This window comes from Oncorhynchus keta, chromosome 14, assembly GCF_023373465.1.
Source record: "Oncorhynchus keta strain PuntledgeMale-10-30-2019 chromosome 14, Oket_V2, whole genome shotgun sequence".
NCBI lineage: Eukaryota > Metazoa > Chordata > Actinopteri > Salmoniformes > Salmonidae > Oncorhynchus > Oncorhynchus keta.
This window is the reverse complement of record NC_068434.1, coordinates 30,104,888-30,129,654: the sequence shown is the minus strand read 5'-3', so window position 1 is coordinate 30,129,654 and position 24,767 is coordinate 30,104,888. Positions and strand designations below refer to the sequence as shown.

The 24,767-nt window shown below is 46.8% G+C and overlaps 2 protein-coding genes across 6 annotated transcripts in view; one reads left to right on the top strand and one right to left on the bottom strand.

The window, feature by feature from the left end:
• LOC118393180 (rho-related BTB domain-containing protein 2-like) overlaps positions 1 to 5,695 on the bottom strand; it is a 13,234-nt gene extending 7,539 nt beyond the window's left edge. Inside the window, exons 1-5 of one of the 3 annotated variants that reach the window (XM_035785587.2) lie at positions 5,150 to 5,695; positions 4,922 to 5,046; positions 840 to 1,041; positions 404 to 507; positions 110 to 295 (exon numbers count right to left, since the gene is read on the bottom strand). In XM_035785587.2, coding sequence (XP_035641480.1) covers positions 110 to 295; positions 404 to 507; positions 840 to 1,041; positions 4,922 to 4,986 — 557 coding nt within the window. In that variant the 5' untranslated portion in view covers positions 4,987 to 5,046; positions 5,150 to 5,695. Of the gene's footprint in view, positions 1 to 109; positions 296 to 403; positions 508 to 839; positions 1,042 to 4,921 lie in introns of those variants that run through there. The other 2 variants (XM_035785588.2, XM_035785589.1) reach the window with 2 other exon arrangements.
• LOC118393182 (indoleamine 2,3-dioxygenase 2-like) lies at positions 3,722 to 24,767 on the top strand. 3 transcript variants are annotated; one of them, XM_035785590.2, is made up of 11 exons: positions 3,722 to 3,742; positions 7,035 to 7,132; positions 7,689 to 7,784; positions 8,171 to 8,290; positions 22,066 to 22,184; positions 22,298 to 22,312; positions 22,496 to 22,595; positions 22,840 to 22,957; positions 23,052 to 23,103; positions 23,757 to 23,905; positions 24,159 to 24,767. In XM_035785590.2, the coding sequence occupies exons 2-11, from the start codon at positions 7,040 to 7,042 to the stop codon at positions 24,527 to 24,529; spliced, it is 1,233 nt and encodes a 410-aa protein (XP_035641483.1). In that variant the 5' UTR covers positions 3,722 to 3,742; positions 7,035 to 7,039; the 3' UTR covers positions 24,530 to 24,767. The 3 variants fall into 3 exon arrangements, with proteins under 3 accessions (XP_035641483.1, XP_035641485.1, XP_035641484.1); XM_035785591.2 differs by lacking the exons at positions 3,722 to 3,742; positions 7,689 to 7,784 and having other exon boundaries at positions 6,902 to 7,132; XM_035785592.2 differs by lacking the exons at positions 3,722 to 3,742; positions 7,689 to 7,784; positions 8,171 to 8,290 and having other exon boundaries at positions 6,891 to 7,132.

The window sequence follows — 24,767 nt, the reverse complement described above, 5'->3', positions numbered from 1 at the left end:
ACATTTCTAATGACACAGTGAATCTATCAATCACAGGCTATCAACTTTAACTTGAGATGAAAAGCACTGTTTTAGATTGAAAGCACTGGACTTAGGAGTTGTAGGGCACCTTGCTAGTGGCCGTCGTGCCCGGTTGACTGCCTCCAGGTCAGCGTAGCGCAGGTCCAGCTGGCAGCCCACCAGGATGACTGGAGCCCGGGGGCAGAAGTGTTTGATCTCAGGGTACCACATGGTCTTCACATGGTACAAGGAGTTGGGGTTGGCGATGGAGAAACACAGAACCACCACATCCGACCTCCAATGATGAGTGGGGTAATGGAAGGGACAGACAGGAAAGGTCCACTTACTTTACTCTGCACCAGTACCATGACTTGCATGAGTAAACAAGGTCAGCTGATCTCACCTTCCATACGCAAAGCGTCGGTCCTTGTGATGGTCCCCGAAAGTGTCCCAGAGCCGCAGCGACACACTGACCTCATCCACCACATCCCTAGATCGCTCCAGAACCTGACCAGAGAGACATCTATCATATGCATGGATATTACCAACAACCAAAGTGTGAAACTAACACCTGCCCACCAGCCTAATGTGCTAAGCCCAAGATATACATTGTCTTGCAGGTTTGTTAATGTGCAACAACGGTTTACCCAACTGTAGCACTTAAAACAGAGGATTTCAGTATTGTTTTCCTTCACCGTCAAGTTGCTGGTGGACCAAACAGTTAATTTAAAACCCCATGCAGTCCATTACAAAAACCATAGCCACAAATAGAGAAAACCGACAAACAAATAAAGCTTTTCATTAATTAACAGTCAAAACCAGAGAACTCCACCACTCACCTCCTGGCAAACTCTGTACTGGTCTATGGCCCAGACAGTGGGTACATGTGTAGCAAGCAATTGGTACTGAGTGAGTGTGGCATTACAGGCCCGGGCACAGATAAGGCGGGTCTTCCCAACAGCGTTGTCCCCTACCACCACACACTTGATAGTCTCAACATTTGGCCTCTCATAGTCCATGTCAGAATCCATCAACTGGGGCCTGTCAGGGCAGAGGAAAGCAGAGTTTGATAAAATTCCAAAGGGATAATCAACTGGAGATATCAAATATCACAGAGGTACTGAGGAGCTTGTTAAAAGCATTTCACCTCATCAAAACCCCTCTGACCCCATCAGGTATCAATACTGCAATCAAATCACATTTTATTTGTCACATACTTTGTAAACAACAGGTGTAGACTAACAGTGAGATGCTTACTTACGGGCCCTTCCCAACAATGCAGAGAGAAAGAAAATAGAGAAACAACAGGACACGTAATAAAACACATACTAATAGATACACAATGATACACGGGTTACCAGTACCGAGTTGATGTGTAGGGGTACGAGGTAATTGAGGTAGATATGTGAATACAACTAGGAATATAGTGACAGATAATAAACAGTAGCAGCAGCATATGTGATGAGTCAAAAAAGTTAGTGCAGATACTATTTAGCAGTCTATTTAGCAGTCTTATGGCTTGGGGCTAGAAGATGTTCAATGTCCTGTTGGTTCTAGACTTGGTGTATCAGTACCGCTCGCCATTCGGTAGCAGAGAGAACAGTCTATGACTTGGGTGGCTGTAGTCTTTGAACATTTTTATGGCCTTCCTCTGACACCTTCTGGTATAGAGGTCCTGGATGGCAGGGAGCTCGGCCCCAGTGATGTGGCTGCCTGGCTGAGTGCCTGTGCCAATTCGGAAGGTCCCTGATGTTCCTTACTCTTTCATTTCAAGAGACACACTGGGGATTTCAGAGTTCTGGAAGTGAAGTAGGATGTGTTCCTAAAAATAGGCACAGACTCTGCTAACTTAATTTGTCTAGCATCTGGGTTATACTCAGGTAGTATCTGTGTCTTGTCATTTTGTGTTTCCCTGTGTTTTATGCAGACTTACATACTAAGTTATACTGAAAGGAGAGGACATTCCATTTCCCAGAACAATGTGTTATAGGATCACAATCTCTCTCCAACATAAGCCACTTTCAACATAACAAAATATAACATGATTCACATTATTACCCGATGAGATACATCTTTGATCACATTAAACAGACTACAGGGAGTTCCATTATGCAAGGATGCAGCTGAAATCACAGTTCTCTATAAAGCACTTGCAACCAAAACACATTTTTCAATAAATTCAGCCATGGTCTTACTAATAGGCCTGGCAATGTCAAACAACAGCGTTCTTTTGGACAAAAATAATCACACTGACATCTGTCTCTTGATGAATTTATACATTCAATCATCTAAGCATTATTTGATCAAGAACCCCTCCTTGGCAATCTTAGCAAGCCCCCCCCCAAACAAAATCTAACCATGTAACGGTCTGAGTGTAGTGGGTGAGGAGTCAGGCGCAGGAAGCAGAGAGTTCAGGGGAGTGCTATTTTAATGCACTGAGAAACGCTGAACATAAGCCAACCCTCACAAAAACACAGGGCGTACTGAACGAACAAATGCCCCAAACAGGGGGGCTAAACTGTCCAGGAAAAACCCACAAAATGGGAAAACACAAAACCCATAGAAGTGCACACAAGTACACCAAACAGACGATCACAATAATTAATCCCGCACAAGGAACTCTGCGGGCCGGCTGACTAATAAAGCCTACTACCTAACTCAAAACAGGTGCACTCAATCAACACATAAGGAGGGGGAGGAAATAATCAGTAGCATCTAGTAGGCCGGCGACGACGACCGCCGAGCGCCACCCGAACGGGAAGGGGAGTGTCCTTCGGTCGGAGTCGTGACAAACCATAGATCAGTCTAGGATCCAAGAAAATTGTGGTGAACATAATTAGTTGACAGACAGACAGACGGACACCTATCCACGTCTAGAAAAATAGTGGTTGCTGATCTCGTTATCCAGTTTCCAAGGGAACCAGATTTGCTTCTTGCTTCTGTGTCATACCTTACCCTACTGTAACATGTGTATGGCAACTGAATGACCTTTACAAAGGAGACTGACAGCCACTCGCAAAAACGTAAACAATGTGGCCAGACATGAGCCAGACTGGACCACGAGGAAAAAATGTAATAGCATATCTGGCCAGCTACTACACCGCCGTAGCTTAACTCGTTAATAAAATGTCCATTCTCAATACCCAGACAACCTCCGTAACTATGAGTTGTAACAATGTCACCACCGTCTTTGACAATGAGGGCTCGAAACATGATGACATTGTCTTTCGACGAAATTCGAGTGTCCACTCTGCATGGCTGTACTGTTGGCTGGTTATGCTTGGTCTCTGTGGGTTCCAATATAGGTCTATTAGACCTGCAATGTAGTTAGTAGGCTATCTGCAGCACGCCAATTCATTAAAAATAGCTTCAATATTATGTTCGTGAATGGAAGAAGGCTGTGAACTTGGAAGGCGGCAGAAGCTGAATTCTGTGGTGGATTGCCAACTTACTCCTCAATGCCATTTTATCTTGTTGGTAATGTTGACTATTTGGCAACAGTCTAAGCTTAAAACTTCTTAAGGATAGGGTGCGGGCATTATCACTTTTGGATAAATAGCTTGCACAATTTCAACTTCCTGCTACTCATGCCAGGAATATATTATATGCATATGATTAATAGGTGTGGATATAAAACACTCTGACGTTTCTAAAATTGGTTCAATCATGTCTGTGACTATAACAGAACTTATGTAGCAGGCACAACATCCTGGTTACACTGAGTTACGCAAGAGGAAAAAAGGTGCATGGTTTGTTTACTTGCTCTATTGAATACAGATTGCCCCGTCTACAATTTCATTGATTATTAACGTTTAAAAATACCTAAAGTTGTGTTACAAAAGTAGTTTGAAAAATGTTGGCAAAGTTTATTAGCTTTTGAAATGTTTTGTAGTGACGTTGTGTTTTGACAAGCTGTTTTTTTCCTGATCAAACCTGCTTTATAAATTGACGGAATTAATTGAAAAAAAGGACCAATTGTGATGTTTATGGGACATATTGGAGTGCCAACAATGAAGCTACGCTTGTTCTTTTGTTTACTGGTTCAGATCAGATAATAGCTTCTCATGCTTTCGCTGAAAAGCATTTTTTTTTTTAAATCTGACATGTTGGCTGGATTCACAACGAGTGTAACTTTAATTGAGTATCCTGCATGTGTGATTTAATGAAAGTTTGAGTTTTATAACATTTTATTTTAAATTGACCTCTGCATTTCCCGGGGCAATTGGCCACTTGGGACCGAAGCGTCTCACTATCCCCAAGAGGTTTTAACAAATAGCCACGTCATCAATCATAATTTAGCAAGAACTCAACCGAGGTACTTCAGCTGCAGTTCAGACCTCTGTCTAATGCCGAGGTGATGCAACCAAATCCTGTCTGTCATAGAATAGCCTATACAACAACATGTCTAGCACTATCTTGTGTGCAAAGAAGAATTCCATAGTTATTTCGTTAATATTATGGACGTATGGATTCTCATGAGCCTATGGACCCTTTTAGTTAGGCAGCTTTAGATGCAAATTAGACTGACATGACTAGTACGTTCGATATATCATAGCCTAAAAAACTCATTTCAGAGGATTCCGTTAATTAGATAACTTAGCCATACAGACCATATGATAGCCGCTTTATAATATAACTATACTATAGGCTATATCCGCTCCAAGAACTGACCATACGTGCAGGTCAGCAAATTATAAAGGGTTTAGCTAATAACATTCACCCAGCTTGCTACAAAAGCTATTTCTATCAAGCCGAGTCACTGGTCATTCAGCGCCACCGTTACGTAACACCCAGAGGTTCCTTCCTTGTGCCATTTTGTGTTATTGAGGTGCATGCCAAAATGTTAGATTAGTATAGGCTATTATAGGTTACTAACCCAAAAGCCTATCCCGTTGCGCATTTGGCCAAAATGTCTCCTTACCTCAACATAAGGAAATGGTGCATCGGATTGACCGATGTTTGGGACTGAGAAGAAGAGGGCTCCATCCGATGCGGTTAGCACTCTACCGTAGCCTGGGCTGAACGTCATTTTCGCAGCAAGGATAACTATAGGGAATTAAATATATGAAATATAGGGAATTAAATAGCGGCCACGCCGCTAAAGTCACCAGAAAAGTATACTTGGTAAAAATAATAAGGTTATCATCACCGTGTGCCTGAGGACACTTGTGGTCTACATGAGTCCGTCTTCACCGTCAACCGCAGGCCACGCCGCGTCAAAGAACCAGCTCCAGTCACCTACGTAATTTATTATAGAAGCACGCGCACCAATAAAACCCCATTCATTATAAAACAGCGTTCCACTGCAAATCTCCCGCAAATCCCATTCAATCCAAACGTAGGCTATTTAGCTGCTGTATCTTCTGGTTCAGATTCTACTGTAAAGACATTTAGTCTCAGCTCGGCTACTGTACAGATCATTATTACGGTTAATGTCTAAACTCCAAATATTATGTCTGAGATAAGCAATAAACTATACATATCTCTTAAAATCGTAGGCTATTGCAAACATAATGGGATGTGATCTGAGTGGACTTTAAAGTTGCCATGACTGCCATCACTCAATGGGGTTGTTTTTCCCCTCTCAAGTATTCTGTTCACAAAACATAAAACCTTCCAAATACAAATAAAATATTTGCATGACTATAGGTCAATTTAACCATGTGTCATTTGGCAAAGTTCTAACCTAACTCAAAGCATAGCCTTTATAAACAAGATTTTACACATGTTAAAACATTTTAAACAACCACAGGCATCATAAATACTGTATTTTAAGCTCCTTAAGGACCTGTTCTCTTGTGGGCTGGCCAAACACTGCACCTTAGTTTGTTTAAGAGAGAATGGTCACTCATCCTTCCACTTTCAATATTCCATACCCCCTTTCCTTTTTGCCTGCCCCCCCTCTCTCTCTCTCTCTCTCTCTCTCTCTCTGTCTGTGAGGCATGCTGTCACCCCCTACCTTTTCTTTTTTGCCTCTCTGTCTCTCTGTCTCTCTGTATCTCTCTCTCTCTGTCTCTCTGTATCTCTCTCTCTCTCTCTCTCTCTCTCTCTCTCTCTCTCTCTCTCTCTCTCTCTCTCTCTCTCTCTCTCTCTCTCTCTCACACACACACACACACACACACAAAGTCACATGTTTTGGTATATTTTAACTTTGTTGAGAGAACAGGAAGATTAAATTACATTTTACCATTAGAGTTGACAGTTTCTATAAACTTACCCAGAGCAGTAATTTTCCACAGTGTTAAATGTCCTTGTGTGGAAAGAAAATCCAGAGTAGGCCTACTGGATACACCAAAATGGTATAATTGTGTAATGACAGTTAGTAATGTATTTTCTATAGATTGAAAAATTGCCCAGACACAATGTTTTTAGATAACAATAATGAGCCAGAGGCTGCATCGCACCCATATCGGTGCACACTCTGTCATTTTACAGTAAACAGCTATTGTTAACAGTAACCCCCTTTGGGAAGGACTAATTAGTTATAGACTTTCATAAACACATGTGTGGTTTTGGCTACAGTAACCCTAATCAAGACATTGCTTGAGACAATGACATTGCATATATTAATTGACATATGTGAATAAGTACCGAAATGTGTCCACCATGTTATTCTATCCATTGTAATGTGTTATATATTCCACTAGATGAGGCTGCTGCATTACTATTTTCTTCACATAAGCTACTATTTTGACATCACTGGTAATCAGAATGCGATATTGATTGAACATAACATTTCTCGCATAGACATGTTTATAGATTGATACCAGTACAGGTCAAACTAGATCACAAGGCCAAAATCATGTCTCGACCCTAGAACTACTAACACATAATGATATGAGACCATTGTGCAATAGTGTGACTACAGGTAAAGAGAAAAGTTGTGTAAGCAGATTTTTGTTGACACGGTTTACAAGTGAACTCTGTGCTGGGGTCCATACAGTTTGAGGTCTGGCTGGGCTCTAGACAGTTTGAGGTCTGGCTGGGCTCTAACTTTGCATACTTACCAGATCATTCAAACTGCCCTCTTTCAGCCCCCATGGCCACTACTATCACAGACTCACAGAAGCCTTTCTCTTTGGACCCCTACCATGTCTCTGAGGAATTTGGCTTCATCCTCCCTGCACCCCTGGTAGGTATTTCAATGGATACCAATTGCATTTGTAATTGGTGTCCGTCAATAGTTGGTATTTGCTGAATCTCATTAGGTCTGCTGCTCCTGCTTATAGTCATTCACTTTTGTTTGTTGATTGAAAGTAAGTGTAAAGTAAGTAGCATTGATTAATTTTGATATGTGTTTGGCAGGTTATAACTTTCTTAGCCTCAAACAGTGACATTCATTTTCCTGATACCCCAACTCAAGCTGTGTTTTTTTGTGTAGGTAATTTGGTATTGGTATTTTTTGTCTCTCCAACCCTGTTCCTGGAGAGCTATCCATCTGTAGGTTTTTCACTACAACTCCAGTTGTTACTAATCTGATTCTGCATATCAACTAGCTACTGTAATCATTAGAATCAGCTGGCTAGATTAGGGTTGGAGTGAAAACCTACAGGACTGTAGCTCTCCAGGAACAGGGTTGGAGAGCCCTGCTCTAGACTGCATTGGCGTTTGAATTTGGAGTGCAGATGAGAGCATTCCAATCCAGGACAATACCTTGACACTTTTCAATATGACTCAATACCCTAAAGGCAGAGTTGCCGCCATACTACCAGCCCTGGATGGACATTGCCCAGCATGTTACAGAGCTCATTTACTCTCACATGCTGCGCTCCCACATTCTCAAGGTAAAGCTGTCTATACTGTAAAACTCAGCTGATCAGTAAGTAACAAGGGGTGAAATAGGGGGAATGAAATTCTACCACCTGGTTTGGAAGACATTAAACAGTGGAAATTAAATAGATTTATAAGTTCAACAGCTTTTGGTGACAGTTCCACACTGTTAATAACAATGTGTGACTTCATGTGTGAAGAGATGATGACAAAAGATACATCTGGTTTGATGATGAAGATCATTCATTTCATTGATTCATTTACATAGCCTGAAGCATTCAAATATCTAACAAAGTAAATGGGTAATGTGTAATATTCCAAGCATAGTGTATTAATAATGACTAACATTTGTACGCGATAGACTGTAGTGTCAGCTCCATTTTTATACTTACTCCCTCAGATGCCCCTGCTGAACACCCAACTCCTGGAGAGCCACAGAGAGCTGCGTCTGGCCCACTTGGCCCTGAGTGTGATGACCATGGGTTACGTGTGGCAGGAGGGGGAGGATGACACAGTCAAGGTTTTTCACCAACCCTTCTTAGTAGGAATATTCTGGACCTGGAGAGGGAAGAGAAACACATGTAACCGTTAGATTATTTTCTTCTAAAATCACAGCAGGTGAAAAAATTGCTGATCATATTTTCTGACTATAAATCAAAGGTCAAAATATCCAGCCACTTTGGCACCTTCAGGTTTGAGATCAAATCATCAAATAAATGTTTCTAGGTCACATGCACCAAATACAACAGGTGTAGACATTACAGTGAAATGTTTACTCAAGAGCCCATTCCCAACAGTGCATAGTTCAAAAGTAAGACAAATATTTGCTAAATAAAAAAGGAAATAGTAACACAATACATAACAATATCGAGACTATATACAAGGAGTGCCAGTACCAAGTCAATGTGCAGGGGAATGAGGTAGTTGATGTAATGCAGTTGTGACAATACAGAGGCGGATGCAAGACGCAAGCAACGATGGTTTAATGAATACAGTTTACAACAGCAACAGGACAGACAGACTGTACTCAGACGGAATCCGACCCAGGGACTAGGGCGCATCTTCCAATGATAGCGTGCTGAGAAATCCAGGGGAGTGTGTCCGGATGGGTAGGAAGGAGCACAGCAGATAATCCACACAAGGGCGGCGAGAGAAGAGCACAGACACACGACACAACCTCAGGGAAGTAACAACGATCTGACAACAAGAAACACTGGTTACAGAACATATAAAGGGAAGATAAGTGGTTCCAGCTGGCGCAGACAATCAGGCCGAGATTGGGAACCACGCCCACACAAACACGGGAGAGAGAGAGAGAGAGAGAGAGAAAGAGAAAGAGAGAAGGAGGCAGTGGATTCATGAACCGTGACAATACCCCCCTAGGAACGCCTCTTGGCGTTCCCAGGCGAATTTACCTGTCGATTGAAATCATCGATAAGGGAGTGATCCAGAATGTCCCTAGCAGGTACCCAACTTCTCTCCTCTGGGCCGTAACCCTCCCAGTCCACCAGGTACTGGAATCCGCGTCCCCTCCTTCTAGAGTCCAAAATACGATTGACAGAAAAAGTGGGTTCCCCATCAACAAGTCGTGGCGGCGGGGGAACCAGGACCGGCGGGTTAATGCGTGCCTGAAACACAGGTTTTATTTTAGACACATGAAAGGTAGGATGAATTCTCCTATACGCCGGAGGAAGCTTGAGCCGGACCGCCACCGGACTAATGATCCTGGTGACTTTGAACGGGCCGATAAATTTGGGGGCAAGCTTGTTCGAAACGGATCGGAGTGGAATGTTCTTAGTAGAAAGCCACACTCTTTGGCCAACGACGTATACCGGAGGCTTCGACCGGTGGCGATCGGCCTTAGCCTTGGTGCGCGCCCCCACCCGGAGAAGAGTCTCACGGGCTCTGCTCCATGCGTGACGGCACCTCTGGATGAAAGCGTGAGCGGAAGGAACAGTGACCTCGGACTCCGTACTGGGAAAGATAGGTGGCTGGTAACCTAAACTACACTCAAACGGAGAGAGACCCGTAGCTGCCACTGGCAACGAATTGTGAGCGTACTCAACCATAGAGAGTTGTTGACTCCAGGAAGAGGGATTCTTAGAAACCAAACATCGCAACACTCTCTCCAAATCTTGGTTGGCCCTCTCCGTTTGACCGTTGCTCTGGGGATGAAACCCTGAAGACAGGCTGACACTCGCTCCCAGTAACCTACAAAACTCTTGCCAAAACTTGGACACAAATTGGGGCCCCCTGTCAGAAACTACGTCCATCGGCAGGCCATGTAAGCGAAAGACGTGATCCACGACAGCTACCGCTGTCTCCTTGGCAGATGGTAATTTAGGCAAGGGAATAAAATGAGCCGCCTTCGAGAACCGGTCCACCACGGTCAACACCACCGTCTTGCCCTGGGAGGGCGGGAGGGCGGTAACAAAATCTAGCGCGATGTGGGACCAGGGTCTCGAAGGGACCGACAGCGGTTGGAGTAACCCATCTGGGGGTCGATTAGAAGTCTTCCCAGTGGCACAAACTGAGCAAGCCAAGACAAAACTGTGAATGTCACGAGCCATCAGTGGCCACCAAAAGCGTTGCTTAACCAAAAAGCTAGTGCGGCTGACTCCTGGATGACACGCTACGTTGGAGCAATGCCCCCACCGAATAACATCGGACCGACACCCCTCCGGCACAAACAACCGATTAGGCGGGCAACCGGGCGGAGGCGTTACCCCTTCTAAGGCCATTTTGACCCTCGATTCAACCTACCATGTGAGTGTGGATACCACTAGGGTCCCGGGTAGGATGCACTCGGGAGTGGATGGGCGTTCGGAATGGTCAAAAATGCGAGAAAGGGAATCGGGTTTGACATTCTTGGAACCCGGGCGATACGAGAAAGAGAAGTCAAAACGTCCGAAAAAGAGTGCCCACCGCGCCTGCCTGGAGTTGAGTCGCTTGGCGGTTCTGATATATTCCAAATTCTTGTGATCGGTCCAAACTATAAAAGGTACCCCGAACCCTCTAACCAATGGCGCCACTCCTCCAGTGCTAACTTCACTGCCAACAACTCTCTGTTGCCAATGTCGTAGTTGCGTTCCGCAGGTGATAACCGATGGGAAAGGAACGCACAAGGGTGCATCTTGTCGTCAGAAGAGGAACGTTGGGAAAGTACCGCACCTACCCCCACCTCTGAAGCGTCCACCTCTACTACGAACTGACGCGAGGGATCGGGAGCTATGAGGATGGGAGCCGAAACAAAGCGGCTCTTGAGTTTGGCGAATGCAGCCTCGGCTGTATCGGACCACCTGAACGTCACTCTGGGGGAGGTTAAGGCGGTAAGAGGAGCGACTATCTGACTAAAGTTGCGAACGAAACGCCGGTAGAAATTGGCGAATCCCAGAAACCTCTGTAGGGCCTTACGGGAATCTGGGCTTGGCCAATCCACCACAGCCTTAACCTTGTCAGGATCCATGCGAATACCTTCAGTCGAGACGATGTAACCTAGGAATGGAACGGATTGTGCATGAAAAATGCATTTCTCCGTCTTGACAAAAAGTCCATTCTCCAACAGCCTCTGAAGCACTCGTCTGACGTGCTGAACGTGTTCCTGGAGAGAAGAAGAAAAAATCAGTATGTCATCCAGGTAAACATATATGAACTGATCAATCATATCTCTCAGCACGTCATTGACGAGTGCCTGGAAAACCGCTGGGGAGTTGGATAGCCCAAAAGGCATGACCAAATATTCAAAGTGCCCTCTGGGGGTGTTAAACGCGGTCTTCCATTCGTCCCCCCCCCTTATGCGAACCAAATGATATGCATTACGTAAATCCAACTTAGTGAACACGGATGCTCCCTGTAACCTTTCAAAGGCTGAGGACATCAACGGTAAGGGATAGGTATTCTTCACTGTGATGTTATTCAACCCACGGTAATCAACGCAAGGACGCAGAGATCCGTCCTTCTTCCCCACAAAGAAGAACCCCGCCCCCGCTGGAGAAGAGGAAGGACGAATGAATCCAGATGCCAGAGAATCAGAGATGTATCTCTCCATAGCCTCCCTCTCAGGAACAGAGAGTGAATATAACTTGCCTTTAGGCGGAGACTCACCTGGCAATAATTCTATTGCACAGTCATAGGGACGATGCGGAGGAAGAGAAGCAGCACGGGACTTACTGAACACCTCCTTCAGGTCGAGGTATTCAACGGGCACGTTAGACAAATCCACTGCCTCCTCTAGAAACACAGAATCAGACACAGACGAACAGGCAGACACTAAACAGGACTCAAGACACTTGTTACTCCACATGGATATAGAGTTATGACCCCAGTCAACTCTGGGGTTGTGTTGGGTGAGCCAAGGGTGGCCGAGAACTAATGGTGCAAGGGGTGAGTCCATGAGTAGAAATGATAGTGTCTCCGTGTGATTGCCAGAAGTGATGAGTGTGATAGGTTCAGTGGTGTGAGAAATGTTGGGGAGTTCTTGACCATTGAGAGCGTTGACGGATATCTTGTGCGTGAGTGAGGTGATAGGAATCTGGAGTTTGTGAGCGAGCTTGAAGTCCATGAAATTACCCTCTGCTCCTGAGTCCAGTAAGGCTTGGGTGTCGTGCGTGTGGGTGGCCCATCTTAGTCTTACCGGGAGGAGAGTAGATGATGAGGTCTTCTCTGTGGTGACACCACCCGATAGTAGCCTCATGTTTACTACCGGGCCTGATCTTTTACCGGGCAGAAGTGGATAAAGTGGCCCGCTCTACCACAGTAGAGACAGAGTCCTTGGGATCTCCGCCTCTCCCCTCTTCCCGGGAGAGGCGAGCTCTCCCCAGCTGCATGGGTTCGTGAGCGGAGGCTGAACTGGCCTTGTTCCCGCCGCTGGCATGCCCGCCCTCCGTGTCGTTATACGGTCTGTTAGGGCATGCTCGGCGGCCAATACGACTCAGACGAGCGTCGACCCTCAAGGCTAGTTCCACTAGTCCATTTAAACTCCTGGGAAGGTCCAGAACATAAATCTCCTTCTGGATCCGGTCCTCCAGCCCATGCAGGAACATGTCCCACTGCGCCTCCTCGTTCCACTGACACTCTGCGGCCAGAGTGCGGAATTGGATGGAGTATTCCGATACTGAACGGTCTCCTTGGCGAAGGTCAGCGAGTAGTCTGGCCGCCTCCCTACCCGCCACGGCCCGATCGAAGACCCTTCTCATCTCCTCGGAGAGTGTCTGGAAAGAGGTGCAGCATGGGTCCTGGTTCGCCCACACCGCCGTTCCCCATCGAGCCGCTTTGCCTGATAGCAGTGTGAGTACGAATGCTACCTTAGACTGTTCACGGTTGAAGGTCCGTGGCTGCAACGAGAAATGCATGGAACATCTCGTAAGAAAGGCTCTGCAATAGTCAGGATCACCTGAATAACCCTCTGGTGTCGGTAGCCGTGGCTCTAGCTGGGAATCCGGCTCTGGCGGGGCGGGTTGAACTGCCGGTGTAGGTGGCGCAGCGGAACCCCTCAGATGTTGTAATTGTTGGATCAGCTGGGATACCTGCGTCGCAAGGGCTTGTACTGCCTGACCTGTGCTGGAGATGTTCTCCTCTTGTTGATCCATTCTCGTGATACTGCGGGAAATGAACTCGTTGAACTCGCTGCAACCATGGTCTGGTCAGATCGTTCTGTGACAATACAGAGGCGGATGCAAGATGCAAGCAACGATGGTTTAATGAATAGAGTTTACAACAGCAACAGGACAGACAGACTGTACTCAGACGGAATCCGACCCAGGGACTAGGGCGCATCTTCCAATGATAGCGTGCTGAGAAATCCAGGGGAGTGTGTCCGGATGGGTAGGAAGGAGCACAGCAGATAATCCACACAAGGGCGGCGAGAGAAGAGCACAGACACACGACACAACCTCAGGGAAGTAACAACGATCTGACAACAAGAAACACTGGTTACAGAACATATAAAGGGAAGATAAGTGGTTCCAGCTGGCGCAGACAATCAGGCCGAGATTGGGAACCACGCCCACACAAACACGGGAGAGAGAGAGAGAGAGAGAGAGAGAGAGAGAGAGAAAGAGAAAGAGAGAAGGAGGCAGTGGATTCATGAACCGTGACAATACCCCCCTAGGAACGCCTCTTGGCGTTCCCAGGCGAATTTACCTGTCGATTGAAATCATCGATAAGGGAGTGATCCAGAATGTCCCTAGCAGGTACCCAACTTCTCTCCTCTGGGCCGTAACCCTCCCAGTCCACCAGGTACTGGAATCCGCGTCCCCTCCTTCTAGAGTCCAAAATACGATTGACAGAAAAAGTGGGTTCCCCATCAACAAGTCGTGGCGGCGGGGGAACCAGGACCGGCGGGTTAATGCGTGCCTGAAACACAGGTTTTATTTTAGACACATGAAAGGTAGGATGAATTCTCCTATACGCCGGAGGAAGCTTGAGCCGGACCGCCACCGGACTAATGATCCTGGTGACTTTGAACGGGCCGATAAATTTGGGGGCAAGCTTGTTCGAAACGGATCGGAGTGGAATGTTCTTAGTAGAAAGCCACACTCTTTGGCCAACGACGTATACCGGAGGCTTCGACCGGTGGCGATCGGCCTTAGCCTTGGTGCGCGCCCCCACCCGGAGAAGAGTCTCACGGGCTCTGCTCCATGCGTGACGGCACCTCTGGATGAAAGTGTGAGCGGAAGGAACAGTGACCTCGGACTCCGTACTGGGAAAGATAGGTGGCTGGTAACCTAAACTACACTCAAACGGAGAGAGACCCGTAGCTGCCACTGGCAACGAATTGTGAGCGTACTCAACCATAGAGAGTTGTTGACTCCAGGAAGAGGGATTCTTAGAAACCAAACATCGCAACACTCTCTCCAAATCTTGGTTGGCCCTCTCCGTTTGACCGTTGCTCTGGGGATGAAACCCTGAAGACAGGCTGACACTCGCTCCCAGTAACCTACAAAACTCTTGCCAAAACTTGGACACAAATTGGGGCCCCCTGTCAGAAACTACGTCCATCGGCAGGCCATGTAAGCGAAAGACGTGATCCACGACAGCTACCGCTGTCTCCTTGGCAGATGGTAATTTAGGCAAGGGAATAAAATGAGCCGCCTTCGAGAACCGGTCCACCACGGTCAACACCACCGTCTTGCCCTGGGAGGGCGGGAGGCGGTAACAAAATCTAGCGCGATGTGGGACCAGGGTCTCGAAGGGACCGACAGCGGTTGGAGTAACCCATCTGGGGGTCGATTAGAAGTCTTCCCAGTGGCACAAACTGAGCAAGCCAAGACAAAACTGTGAATGTCACGAGCCATCAGTGGCCACCAAAAGCGTTGCTTAACCAAAAAGCTAGTGCGGCTGACTCCTGGATGACACGCTACGTTGGAGCAATGCCCCCACCGAATAACATCGGACCGACACCCCTCCGGCACAAACAACCGATTAGGCGGGCAACCGGGCGGAGGCGTTACCCCTTCTAAGGCCATTTTGACCCTCGATTCAACCTCCCATGTGAGTGTGGATACCACTAGGGTCCCGGGTAGGATGCACTCGGGAGTGGATGGGCGTTCGGAATGGTCAAAAATGCGAGAAAGGGAATCGGGTTTGACATTCTTGGAACCCGGGCGATACGAGAAAGAGAAGTCAAAACGTCCGAAAAAGAGTGCCCACCGCGCCTGCCTGGAGTTGAGTCGCTTGGCGGTTCTGATATATTCCAAATTCTTGTGATCGGTCCAAACTATAAAAGGTACCCCCGAACCCTCTAACCAATGGCGCCACTCCTCCAGTGCTAACTTCACTGCCAACAACTCTCTGTTGCCAATGTCGTAGTTGCGTTCCGCAGGTGATAACCGATGGGAAAGGAACGCACAAGGGTGCATCTTGTCGTCAGAAGAGGAACGTTGGGAAAGTACCGCACCTACCCCCACCTCTGAAGCGTCCACCTCTACTACGAACTGACGCGAGGGATCGGGAGCTATGAGGATGGGAGCCGAAACAAAGCGGCTCTTGAGTTTGGCGAATGCAGCCTCGGCTGTATCGGACCACCTGAACGTCACTCTGGGGGAGGTTAAGGCGGTAAGAGGAGCGACTATCTGACTAAAGTTGCGAACGAAACGCCGGTAGAAATTGGCGAATCCCAGAAACCTCTGTAGGGCCTTACGGGAATCTGGGCTTGGCCAATCCACCACAGCCTTAACCTTGTCAGGATCCATGCGAATACCTTCAGTCGAGACGATGTAACCTAGGAATGGAACGGATTGTGCATGAAAAATGCATTTCTCCGTCTTGACAAAAAGTCCATTCTCCAACAGCCTCTGAAGCACTCGTCTGACGTGCTGAACGTGTTCCTGGAGAGAAGAAGAAAAAATCAGTATGTCATCCAGGTAAACATATATGAACTGATCAATCATATCTCTCAGCACGTCATTGACGAGTGCCTGGAAAACCGCTGGGGAGTTGGATAGCCCAAAAGGCATGACCAAATATTCAAAGTGCCCTCTGGGGGTGTTAAACGCGGTCTTTCATTCGTCCCCCCCCCTTATGCGAACCAAATGATATGCATTACGTAAATCCAACTTAGTGAACACGGATGCTCCCTGTAACCTTTCAAAGGCTGAGGACATCAACGGTAAGGGATAGGTATTCTTCACTGTGATGTTATTCAACCCACGGTAATCAACGCAAGGACGCAGAGATCCGTCCTTCTTCCCCACAAAGAAGAACCCCGCCCCCGCTGGAGAAGAGGAAGGACGAATGAATCCAGATGCCAGAGAATCAGAGATGTATCTCTCCATAGCCTCCCTCTCAGGAACAGAGAGTGAATATACCTTGCCTTTAGGCGGAGACTCACCTGGCAATAATTCTATTGCACAGTCATAGGGACGATGCGGAGGAAGAGAAGCAGCACGGGACTTACTGAACACCTCCTTCAGGTCGAGGTATTCAACGGGCACGTTAGACAAATCCACTGCCTCCTCTAGAAACACAGAATCAGACACAGACGAACAGGCAGACACTAAACAGGACTCAAGACACTTGTTACTCCACATGGATATAGAGTTATGACCCCAGTCAACTCTGGGGTTGTGTTGGGTGAGCCAAGGGTGGCCGAGAACTAATGGTGCAAGGGGTGAGTCCATGAGTAGAAATGATAGTGTCTCCGTGTGATTGCCAGAAGTGATGAGTGTGATAGGTTCAGTGGTGTGAGAAATGTTGGGGAGTTCTTGACCATTGAGAGCGTTGACGGATATCTTGTGCGTGAGTGAGGTGATAGGAATCTGGAGTTTGTGAGCGAGCTTGAAGTCCATGAAATTACCCTCTGCTCCTGAGTCCAGTAAGGCTTGGGTGTCGTGCGTGTGGGTGGCCCATCTTAGTCTTACCGGGAGGAGAGTAGATGATGAGGTCTTCTCTGTGGTGACACCACCCGATAGTAGCCTCATGTTTACTACCGGGCCTGATCTTTTACCGGGCAGAAGTGGATAAAGTGGCCCGCTCTACCACAGTAGAGACAGAGTCCTTGGGATCTCCGCCTCTCCCTCTCTTCCCGGGAGAGGCGAGCTCTCCCCAGCTGCATGGGTTCGTGAGCGGAGGCTGAACTGGCCGTGTTCCCGCCGCTGGCATGCCCGCCCTCCGTGTCGTTATACGGTCTGTTAGGGCATGCTCGGCGGCCAATACGACTCAGACGAGCGTCGACCCTCAAGGCTAGTTCCACTAGTCCATTTAAACTCCTGGGAAGGTCCAGAACATAAATCTCCTTCTGGATCCGGTCCTCCAGCCCATGCAGGAACATGTCCCACTGCGCCTCCTCGTTCCACTGACACTCTGCGGCCAGAGTGCGGAATTGGATGGAGTATTCCGATACTGAACGGTCTCCTTGGCGAAGGTCAGCGAGTAGTCTGGCCGCCTCCCTACCCGCCACGGCCCGATCGAAGACCCTTCTCATCTCCTCGGAGAGTGTCTGGAAAGAGGTGCAGCATGGGTCCTGGTTCGCCCACACCGCCGTTCCCCAAAGAGCCGCTTTGCCTGATAGCAGTGTGAGTACGAATGCTACCTTAGACTGTTCACGGTTGAAGGTCCGTGGCTGCAACGAGAAATGCATGGAACATCTCGTAAGAAAGGCTCTGCAATAGTCAGGATCACCTGAATAACCCTCTGGTGTCGGTAGCCGTGGCTCTAGCTGGGAATCCGGCTCTGGCGGGGCGGGTTGAACTGCCGGTGTAGGTGGCGCAGCGGAACCCCTCAGATGTTGTAATTGTTGGATCAGCTGGGATACCTGCGTCGCAAGGGCTTGTACTGCCTGACCTGTGCTGGAGATGTTCTCCTCTTGTTGATCCATTCTCGTGATACTGCGGGAAATGAACTCGTTGAACTCGCTGCATCCATGGTCTGGTCAGATCGTTCTGTGACAATACAGAGGCGGATGCAAGATGCAAGCAACGATGGTTTAATGAATAGAGTTTACAACAGCAACAGGACAGACAGACTGTACTCAGACGGAATCCGACCCAGGGACTAGGGCGCATCTTCCAATGATAGCGTGCTGAGAAATCCAGGGGAGTGTGTCCGGATGGGTAGGAAGGAGCACAGCAGATAATCCACACAAGGGCGGCGAGAGAAGAGCACAGACACACGACACAACCTCAGGGAAGTAACAACGATCTGACAACAAGAAACACTGGTTACAGAACATATAAAGGGAAGATAAGTGGTTCCAGCTGGCGCAGACAATCAGGCCGAGATTGGGAACCACGCCCACACAAACACGGGAGAGAGAGAGAGAGAGAGAGAGAGAGAGAGAGAGAGAGAGAGAGAGAGAGAGAAAGAGAAAGAGAGAAGGAGGCAGTGGATTCATGAACCGTGACAGCAGTACTGTATGTACATGTGGGTAGGGTCATAGTGACTAGGCAATCAGGACATACAGTATATTCGGGAAAGTATTCAGACCCCTTTCCTTCTCACACTTTTTGCTACGTTGCAGCCTCATTCTAAAATTGATTACATGAAAAAACATATTCTCAATCTACACACAATACCACATAATGACAAAGCGAAAACAGGTTTTTAGAAACTTTTGCAAATGTATTAAAAATAAAAAACAGAAATACCTATTTACATAAATATTCAGACCCTTTGCTATGAGACTTGAAATTGAGCTCAGGTGCATCCTGTTTCCATTGATCATCCTTGAGATGTTTCTACAACTTGATTGTAGTTCACTGGTGGTAAATTCAATTGATTGGACAAGATTTGGAAAGGCACACACCTGTTTACATAAGGTCCCGCAGTTGACAGCGCATGTCAGAGAAAACACCAAGCCATGAGGTTGAAGGAATTGTCTTTAGAGCTCCGAGACAGGATTGTGTTGAGGCACAGATCTGGGGAAGGATACCAAAACATTTTTGCAACATTGAAGGTCCCCAAGAACACAGTGGCCTCCATCAATCTTAAATGGAAGAAGTTTGGAACCACCTAGACTCTTCCCAGAGCTGGCTGAGCAATCAGGGGAGAAGGGCCTCGGTCAGGAAGGTGACCAAAAACCCAATGGTCACTCTGACAGAGCTCCAGAGTTCCACTGTGGACATGGGAGAACCTTCCAGAAGGACAACCATCTCATGCAACAGTCCACCAATCGGGCCTTCATGGTAGATTGGCCAGACGGAAGCCACTCCTCAGTAAAAGGCACCTGACAGCCCACTTGGAGTTGGCCAAAAGGCACCTAAAGGACTCTGACCATGAGAAACAAGATTCTCTGGTCTGATCAAACCAAGATTGAACTCTTTGACCTCTTTGACTAGTCAGGCTCGAAGGAAAGATGAACGGAGCAAAGTACAGAGAGATCCTTGATAAAAACCTGATCCAGAGTGCTCAGCACCTCAGACTGGGGCGAAGGTTTTACCTTCCAACAAGACCACGACCCTAAACACACAGCCAAGACAACGAAGGAGTATCTTCGGGACAAGTCTCTGAATGTCCTTGAGTGACCCAGCCAGATCCCGGACTTGAATCCTATCAAACATCTGTGGACAGACCTGGAAATAGCTGTGAAGCGACGCTCCCCATCCAACCTGACAGAGCTTGAGAGCATCTGCAGAGAATAATGGGAGAAACTCCCCAAATACAGATGTGCCAAGCTTGTAGCATCATATCCAAGAAGACTCAAAGCTGTAATCACTGCCAAATGTGGTTCAACAAAGTGACGTGTAAAGGGTCTGAATATTTATGTAAATGTGATATTTCCATTCTTTTTTCAAATATACATTTGCAAAAATTTCTAAAAATAGTTTTTGCTTTTTCATTATGGTGTACAATTGAATCAATTTCAGAATAAGGCGGTAAAGTAACAAAATGTGGAAAAAGTAAAGGGGTCTGAATACTTTCTGAATGCAATGCAAAGGGATGATGCAGCCAGTCGAGATGCTCTCAATGGTGCAGCTGTAGAACATTTTGAGGATCTGAGGAACAATGCCAAATCTTTTCAGTCTCCTGAGGGGGGAAGAGGCGTTGTCATACCCTCTTCACGACTGTGTTGGTGTATTTGGACCATGATTGGTCCTTAGTGATGTGGACACCGAGGAACTTGAATCTCTCGACCCGCTCTACTACAGCCCCGTCGATGTAAATAGGGTCATGTTCGGCCTTCCGTTTCCTCTAGTCCTCGATAAGCTCCTTTATCTTGCTGACATTGAGGGAGATGATGTTGTCCTGGTACCACACTGCCAGGTCTCTGACCTCCTCCCTATAGGCTGTCTCATCGTCGTCAGTGATCAGGCCTACAAAATCAAATCAAATTGTATTTGTCACAAGCGCTGAATACAACAGGTGTAGACTTTACAGTTAAATGTTTACTTACAAGCCCTTAACCAACAATGCAGTTTTAAGTAAATACCCCCCCAATAAAAAATAAGAGATAAGAATAACAAATAATTAAAGTGTGGCAGTAAATAACAATAGCAGGGCTAAATACAGGGGGTACCGGTACAGAGTCAATGTGCGGGGGCACCGGTGTTGAGGTAATATGTACATGTAGGTAAAGTTATTTAAGTGACTATGCATAGATAATAACAGAGAGTAGCAGCAGTGTAGAAGGGGGGCAATGCAAATAGTCTGGGTAGCCATTTGATTAGATGTTCAGGAGTCTTATGGCTTGGGGGTAGAAGATGTTTAGAAGCCTCTTGGACTTAGTCTTGGCACTCCGGTACCGCTTGCCGTGCAGTAGCAGAGAGAACAGCCTATGACAAGGGTGGCTGGAGTCTTTCACAATTTTCAGGGCCTCCCTCTGACACTGCCTGGTATAGAGGTCCTGGATGGCAGGAAGCTTGGCCCCGGTGATGTACTGGGCTGTACGCACTACCCTCTGTAGTGCCTTGCGGTCGGATGTCGAGCAGTTGCCATACCAGGCAGTGATGCAACCCATCAGGATGCTCTCGATTGTGCAGGGGTAAAACCTTTTGAGTATCTGAAGACCCATGCCAAATCTTTTCAGTCTCCGGACGGGCAATAGTTTTTGTCATGCCCTCTTCATGACTGTCTTGGTGTGCTTGGACCATGTTAGTTTGTTGGTGATGTGGACGCCAAGGAACGTGAAGCTTTCAACCTGCTCCACTGCAACCGCATCGATGAGAATGGGTGCGTGCTCGGTCCTCATTTTCCTGTAGTCCACAATCATCTCCTTTGTCTTGATCCGGTTGAGGGAGAGGTTGTTGTCCTTGCACCACATGGTCAGGTCTCTGACCTCCTCCCTATAGGCTGTCTCATCGTTGTCGGTGATCAGGCCTTACCACTCTTGTGTCATCGGCAAACTTAATGATTATGTTGGAGTTGTGCGTGGCCACGCAGACGTGGGTGAACTGGGAGAACAGGAGTGGACTGAGCACGCCCCCAGAGGGGCCCCCGTATTAATGGTCAGAGTGGCAGATTTGTTGTTGCAAACCCTCACCACCTGGAAGTGGTCTGTGAGGAAGTCTAGGATCCTGTCCCAGGGTCCTTAGCTAAGTGATGAGCTTGGAGGGCACTATGTTGTTGAATGCTGAGCTGTAGTCAATGAACAGCATTCTCACATAGGTGTTCCTTTTGTACAGATGGGAAAGGGCAGTGTGGAGTGCAACAGAGATTGCGTCATCTGTGGATCTGTGCGAATTGGAGATGGTACCAGGGATACGAAGAGCAACAAATCATTACTAGATCCATGCACATTAGGGACTTACTGTATGTACATTGGCTATCTGTAAATGTAACCCCAGTCATCATGCAATACACTGAGTATCAGCTGTTATATAACAGCAAGTCCCTCTGATATGAACTCTTATCTCCCATAAGATGCTTCCCCGCAACCTGGCCATTCCATACTGTGAGGTGTCTCAGCGCCTAGGACTTCCTCCCATCCTTACCCATGCAGATGCAGTACTGGCTAACTGGAGGAAGAGGGATCCACAGGGGTAAGATTAGAACACTCAACAATCTCCTGTTACACAATTCTATTTTTGTCTGTCAGTGATATTTAAGGAAAATGTGTTTATTTTTCATGTCACCCCCTCATCTTCCATACCAGACTGTTTGACATGGAGTAAGTATCGCCTTGAATAACTGATTCCAACAAGCTGTCTTTGTAGATTCCACACATTCCAATAGTCTTTGCTTGTTAGCTAATACAATTTGTAAATCTCATAAAATGTTTGCTGGAACTTTGACTTCTTACCAGCTGTCATTGTGGCCTTGGTGATAGTTGTTGTTTTCATCGCTTTCCCAGGAACTTGGAACTGCTTGTCACGCTACCTGGTGGGGACAGTGTGAGAGGGTTCTTCATGGTCACTCTGCAAGTGGAGCTGGCTGCAGTGCCAGCCATTAAGGTGGAGGCCTCTCCTGAAACACACAAAGAGCTGTATAATCATATGTCCAGTTGGTCACACATGTATTGCACTTTCTGAGAAGGACAGGCATGAAACCGTCAGAGGAAACAGTGGTCTTTTAGTTGTGACTAGTAAAGACAAAATAGACAAGACACACAAATAAAAAATACTACAGTAGCTCACATAACTGAGCAGATAATATCCATAGTGTTATGTTGATTTGTGATGCTTTGTTGTGTTTCAGAGTATTCCTTTGGTTATTAATGGGGTCCAGCGCGGTGATGCTGAGACTGTAACCAGAGCACTAGAGGAATTCAGCCAGGCCATACAGGGCATGACAGATGCACTTAAACTGATGCATGGTACAGTTGAAACAGATTAGATTTTTTACTGCATTGACATTCAGTCCAGTTCACCTGCATTCTCAGCATGTAGATGTCTCTTATGTTGTTCCAGTGTATGTCAAACCAGAAGTCTTCTATGGCATTATGAGGATCTATCTGTCTGGGTAGGTACTGAATACCCCTAGGCCTAGACGATATAAAATGAGTTTTTATGTCTGACAAAAGTTAATGACGCATATAATATACATGTAATTTATGACTATATACTGAGAATACCAAACATTAGGAACACCTTCCTAATATTGAGTTTCCCTCAGAACAGCCTCAATTTGTCTGGGCATGGACTCTACAAGGTGTCGAAAGCATTCAAGCTGGCGCATGTTGACTCCAATGCGTCCCATAGTAGTGTCAAGTTGGTTGGATGTGCTTTGGGTGGTGGACCATTCTTGATACACACGGGAAACTGTTGAGCGTGAAAAACCCAGCAGCATTTCAGTTCTTGACACAAACCAGTGTGCCTGGCACCTACTACGATACCCTGTTCAAAGGCACTTACATCTTTTGTCTTGCCCATTCATCCTCTGAATGTCACACATACACAGTCCATGTCTCATTTGTCTCAAGGCTTAGATATCCTTCTTTAACCTGTCACCTCCCCTTCATCTACACTGATTGAAGTGGATTTAACACGTGACATCAATGAGGGATCAGAGCTTTCACCTGAATTCACCTGGTCAGTCTATGTCATGGAAAGAACAGGTGTTATTAACGTTTTTGTATACTCATTGTATTATATACCTGTATGTATGTTGGTCAGGTGGAAAGACAACTCCTCCATGCCAGCTGGGTTGGTGTATGAGGGCGTCCAGGCTGAGCCTATGGAGTATTCTGGTGGGAGTGCTGCCCAGAGCAGTCTGCTGCACTGCTTTGATGAGCTGCTGGGTGTCAAACATGAAGCAATGAGTGGTAAGAAAGCAAAGGTCCAGAAGAGTCAGTGTGTACAAAAGATATTACCTCACAAAAATCCATCAATGTTATGCAGAGATACTTTTTAACAGGCCTTTTCTTATGTAATAAGGAAATGTTCACCACAAAGAGTTGTAACACGTGTTATACAGACATAAACGTCTGTTTTATTCTACATAGACATATATTTTGCACTTAGGTATCCTAAAGACGTCATTTCCAGTGAGGGTGAATGTGCTATCTACATGTACAGGTGCCTTTCTGACCCGTATGAGGAACTACATGCCCCCTTCCCACAAGCGTCTGATCCAGGACATCTCTCTGCAGCCCTCCCTGCGAGGCTTTGTCCAGCAGCAGGCCTGTGAGCCGCTAACCGCAGCCTTCCAGCTCTGTGTGACCAAGCTGCTTGCCCTCCGTAGCTACCACATCAACGTGGTCAGCCGCTTCATCACTGTGCCCGCTGCCCGTGCCCGACAGCTCCGAAACCAGGGGAACATTTCCCAGGAAGAGACTGTCAGCAGGGCGCCCACGGCACTGGAGGAGAAGGGCACCGGCGGCTCGGGCATCATGAACTTCCTAAAGACTGTAAGGGACTGCACACGGGATGTCTTTAATCTAAAATAGAATGTAAAATATGTATCAGTCCAGACCGACTGTGCTCATACCACAATCCCCAATTCCTGCATGAGGGTCAGACGCCTTGACTTTTTCTACATTTTGTTATGTTTAAGTATTATTCTAGAATTGATTAAATAGCCTTATGTTTTCATCTTCTGTTTGACGATAATAGGATGGACGAAAGCATCACACCAAATTCCATCAGAGACATGCCATGAGACATAAAGTGTTCAGGAAAAACGGG

Bases quoted from the DNA above. Each gene is read 5' to 3' on its own strand.
- LOC118393182 (XM_035785590.2), top strand. From the start codon at position 7,040: ATGGCCACTACTATCACAGACTCACAGAAGCCTTTCTCTTTGGACCCC. The intron at 7,133-7,688 runs GTAGGTATTTCA...AATACCCTAAAG, and splicing joins TCATCCTCCCTGCACCCCTG to GCAGAGTTGCCGCCATACTA. The intron at 23,906-24,158 runs GTAAGAAAGCAA...CTACATGTACAG, and splicing joins CAAACATGAAGCAATGAGTG to GTGCCTTTCTGACCCGTATG.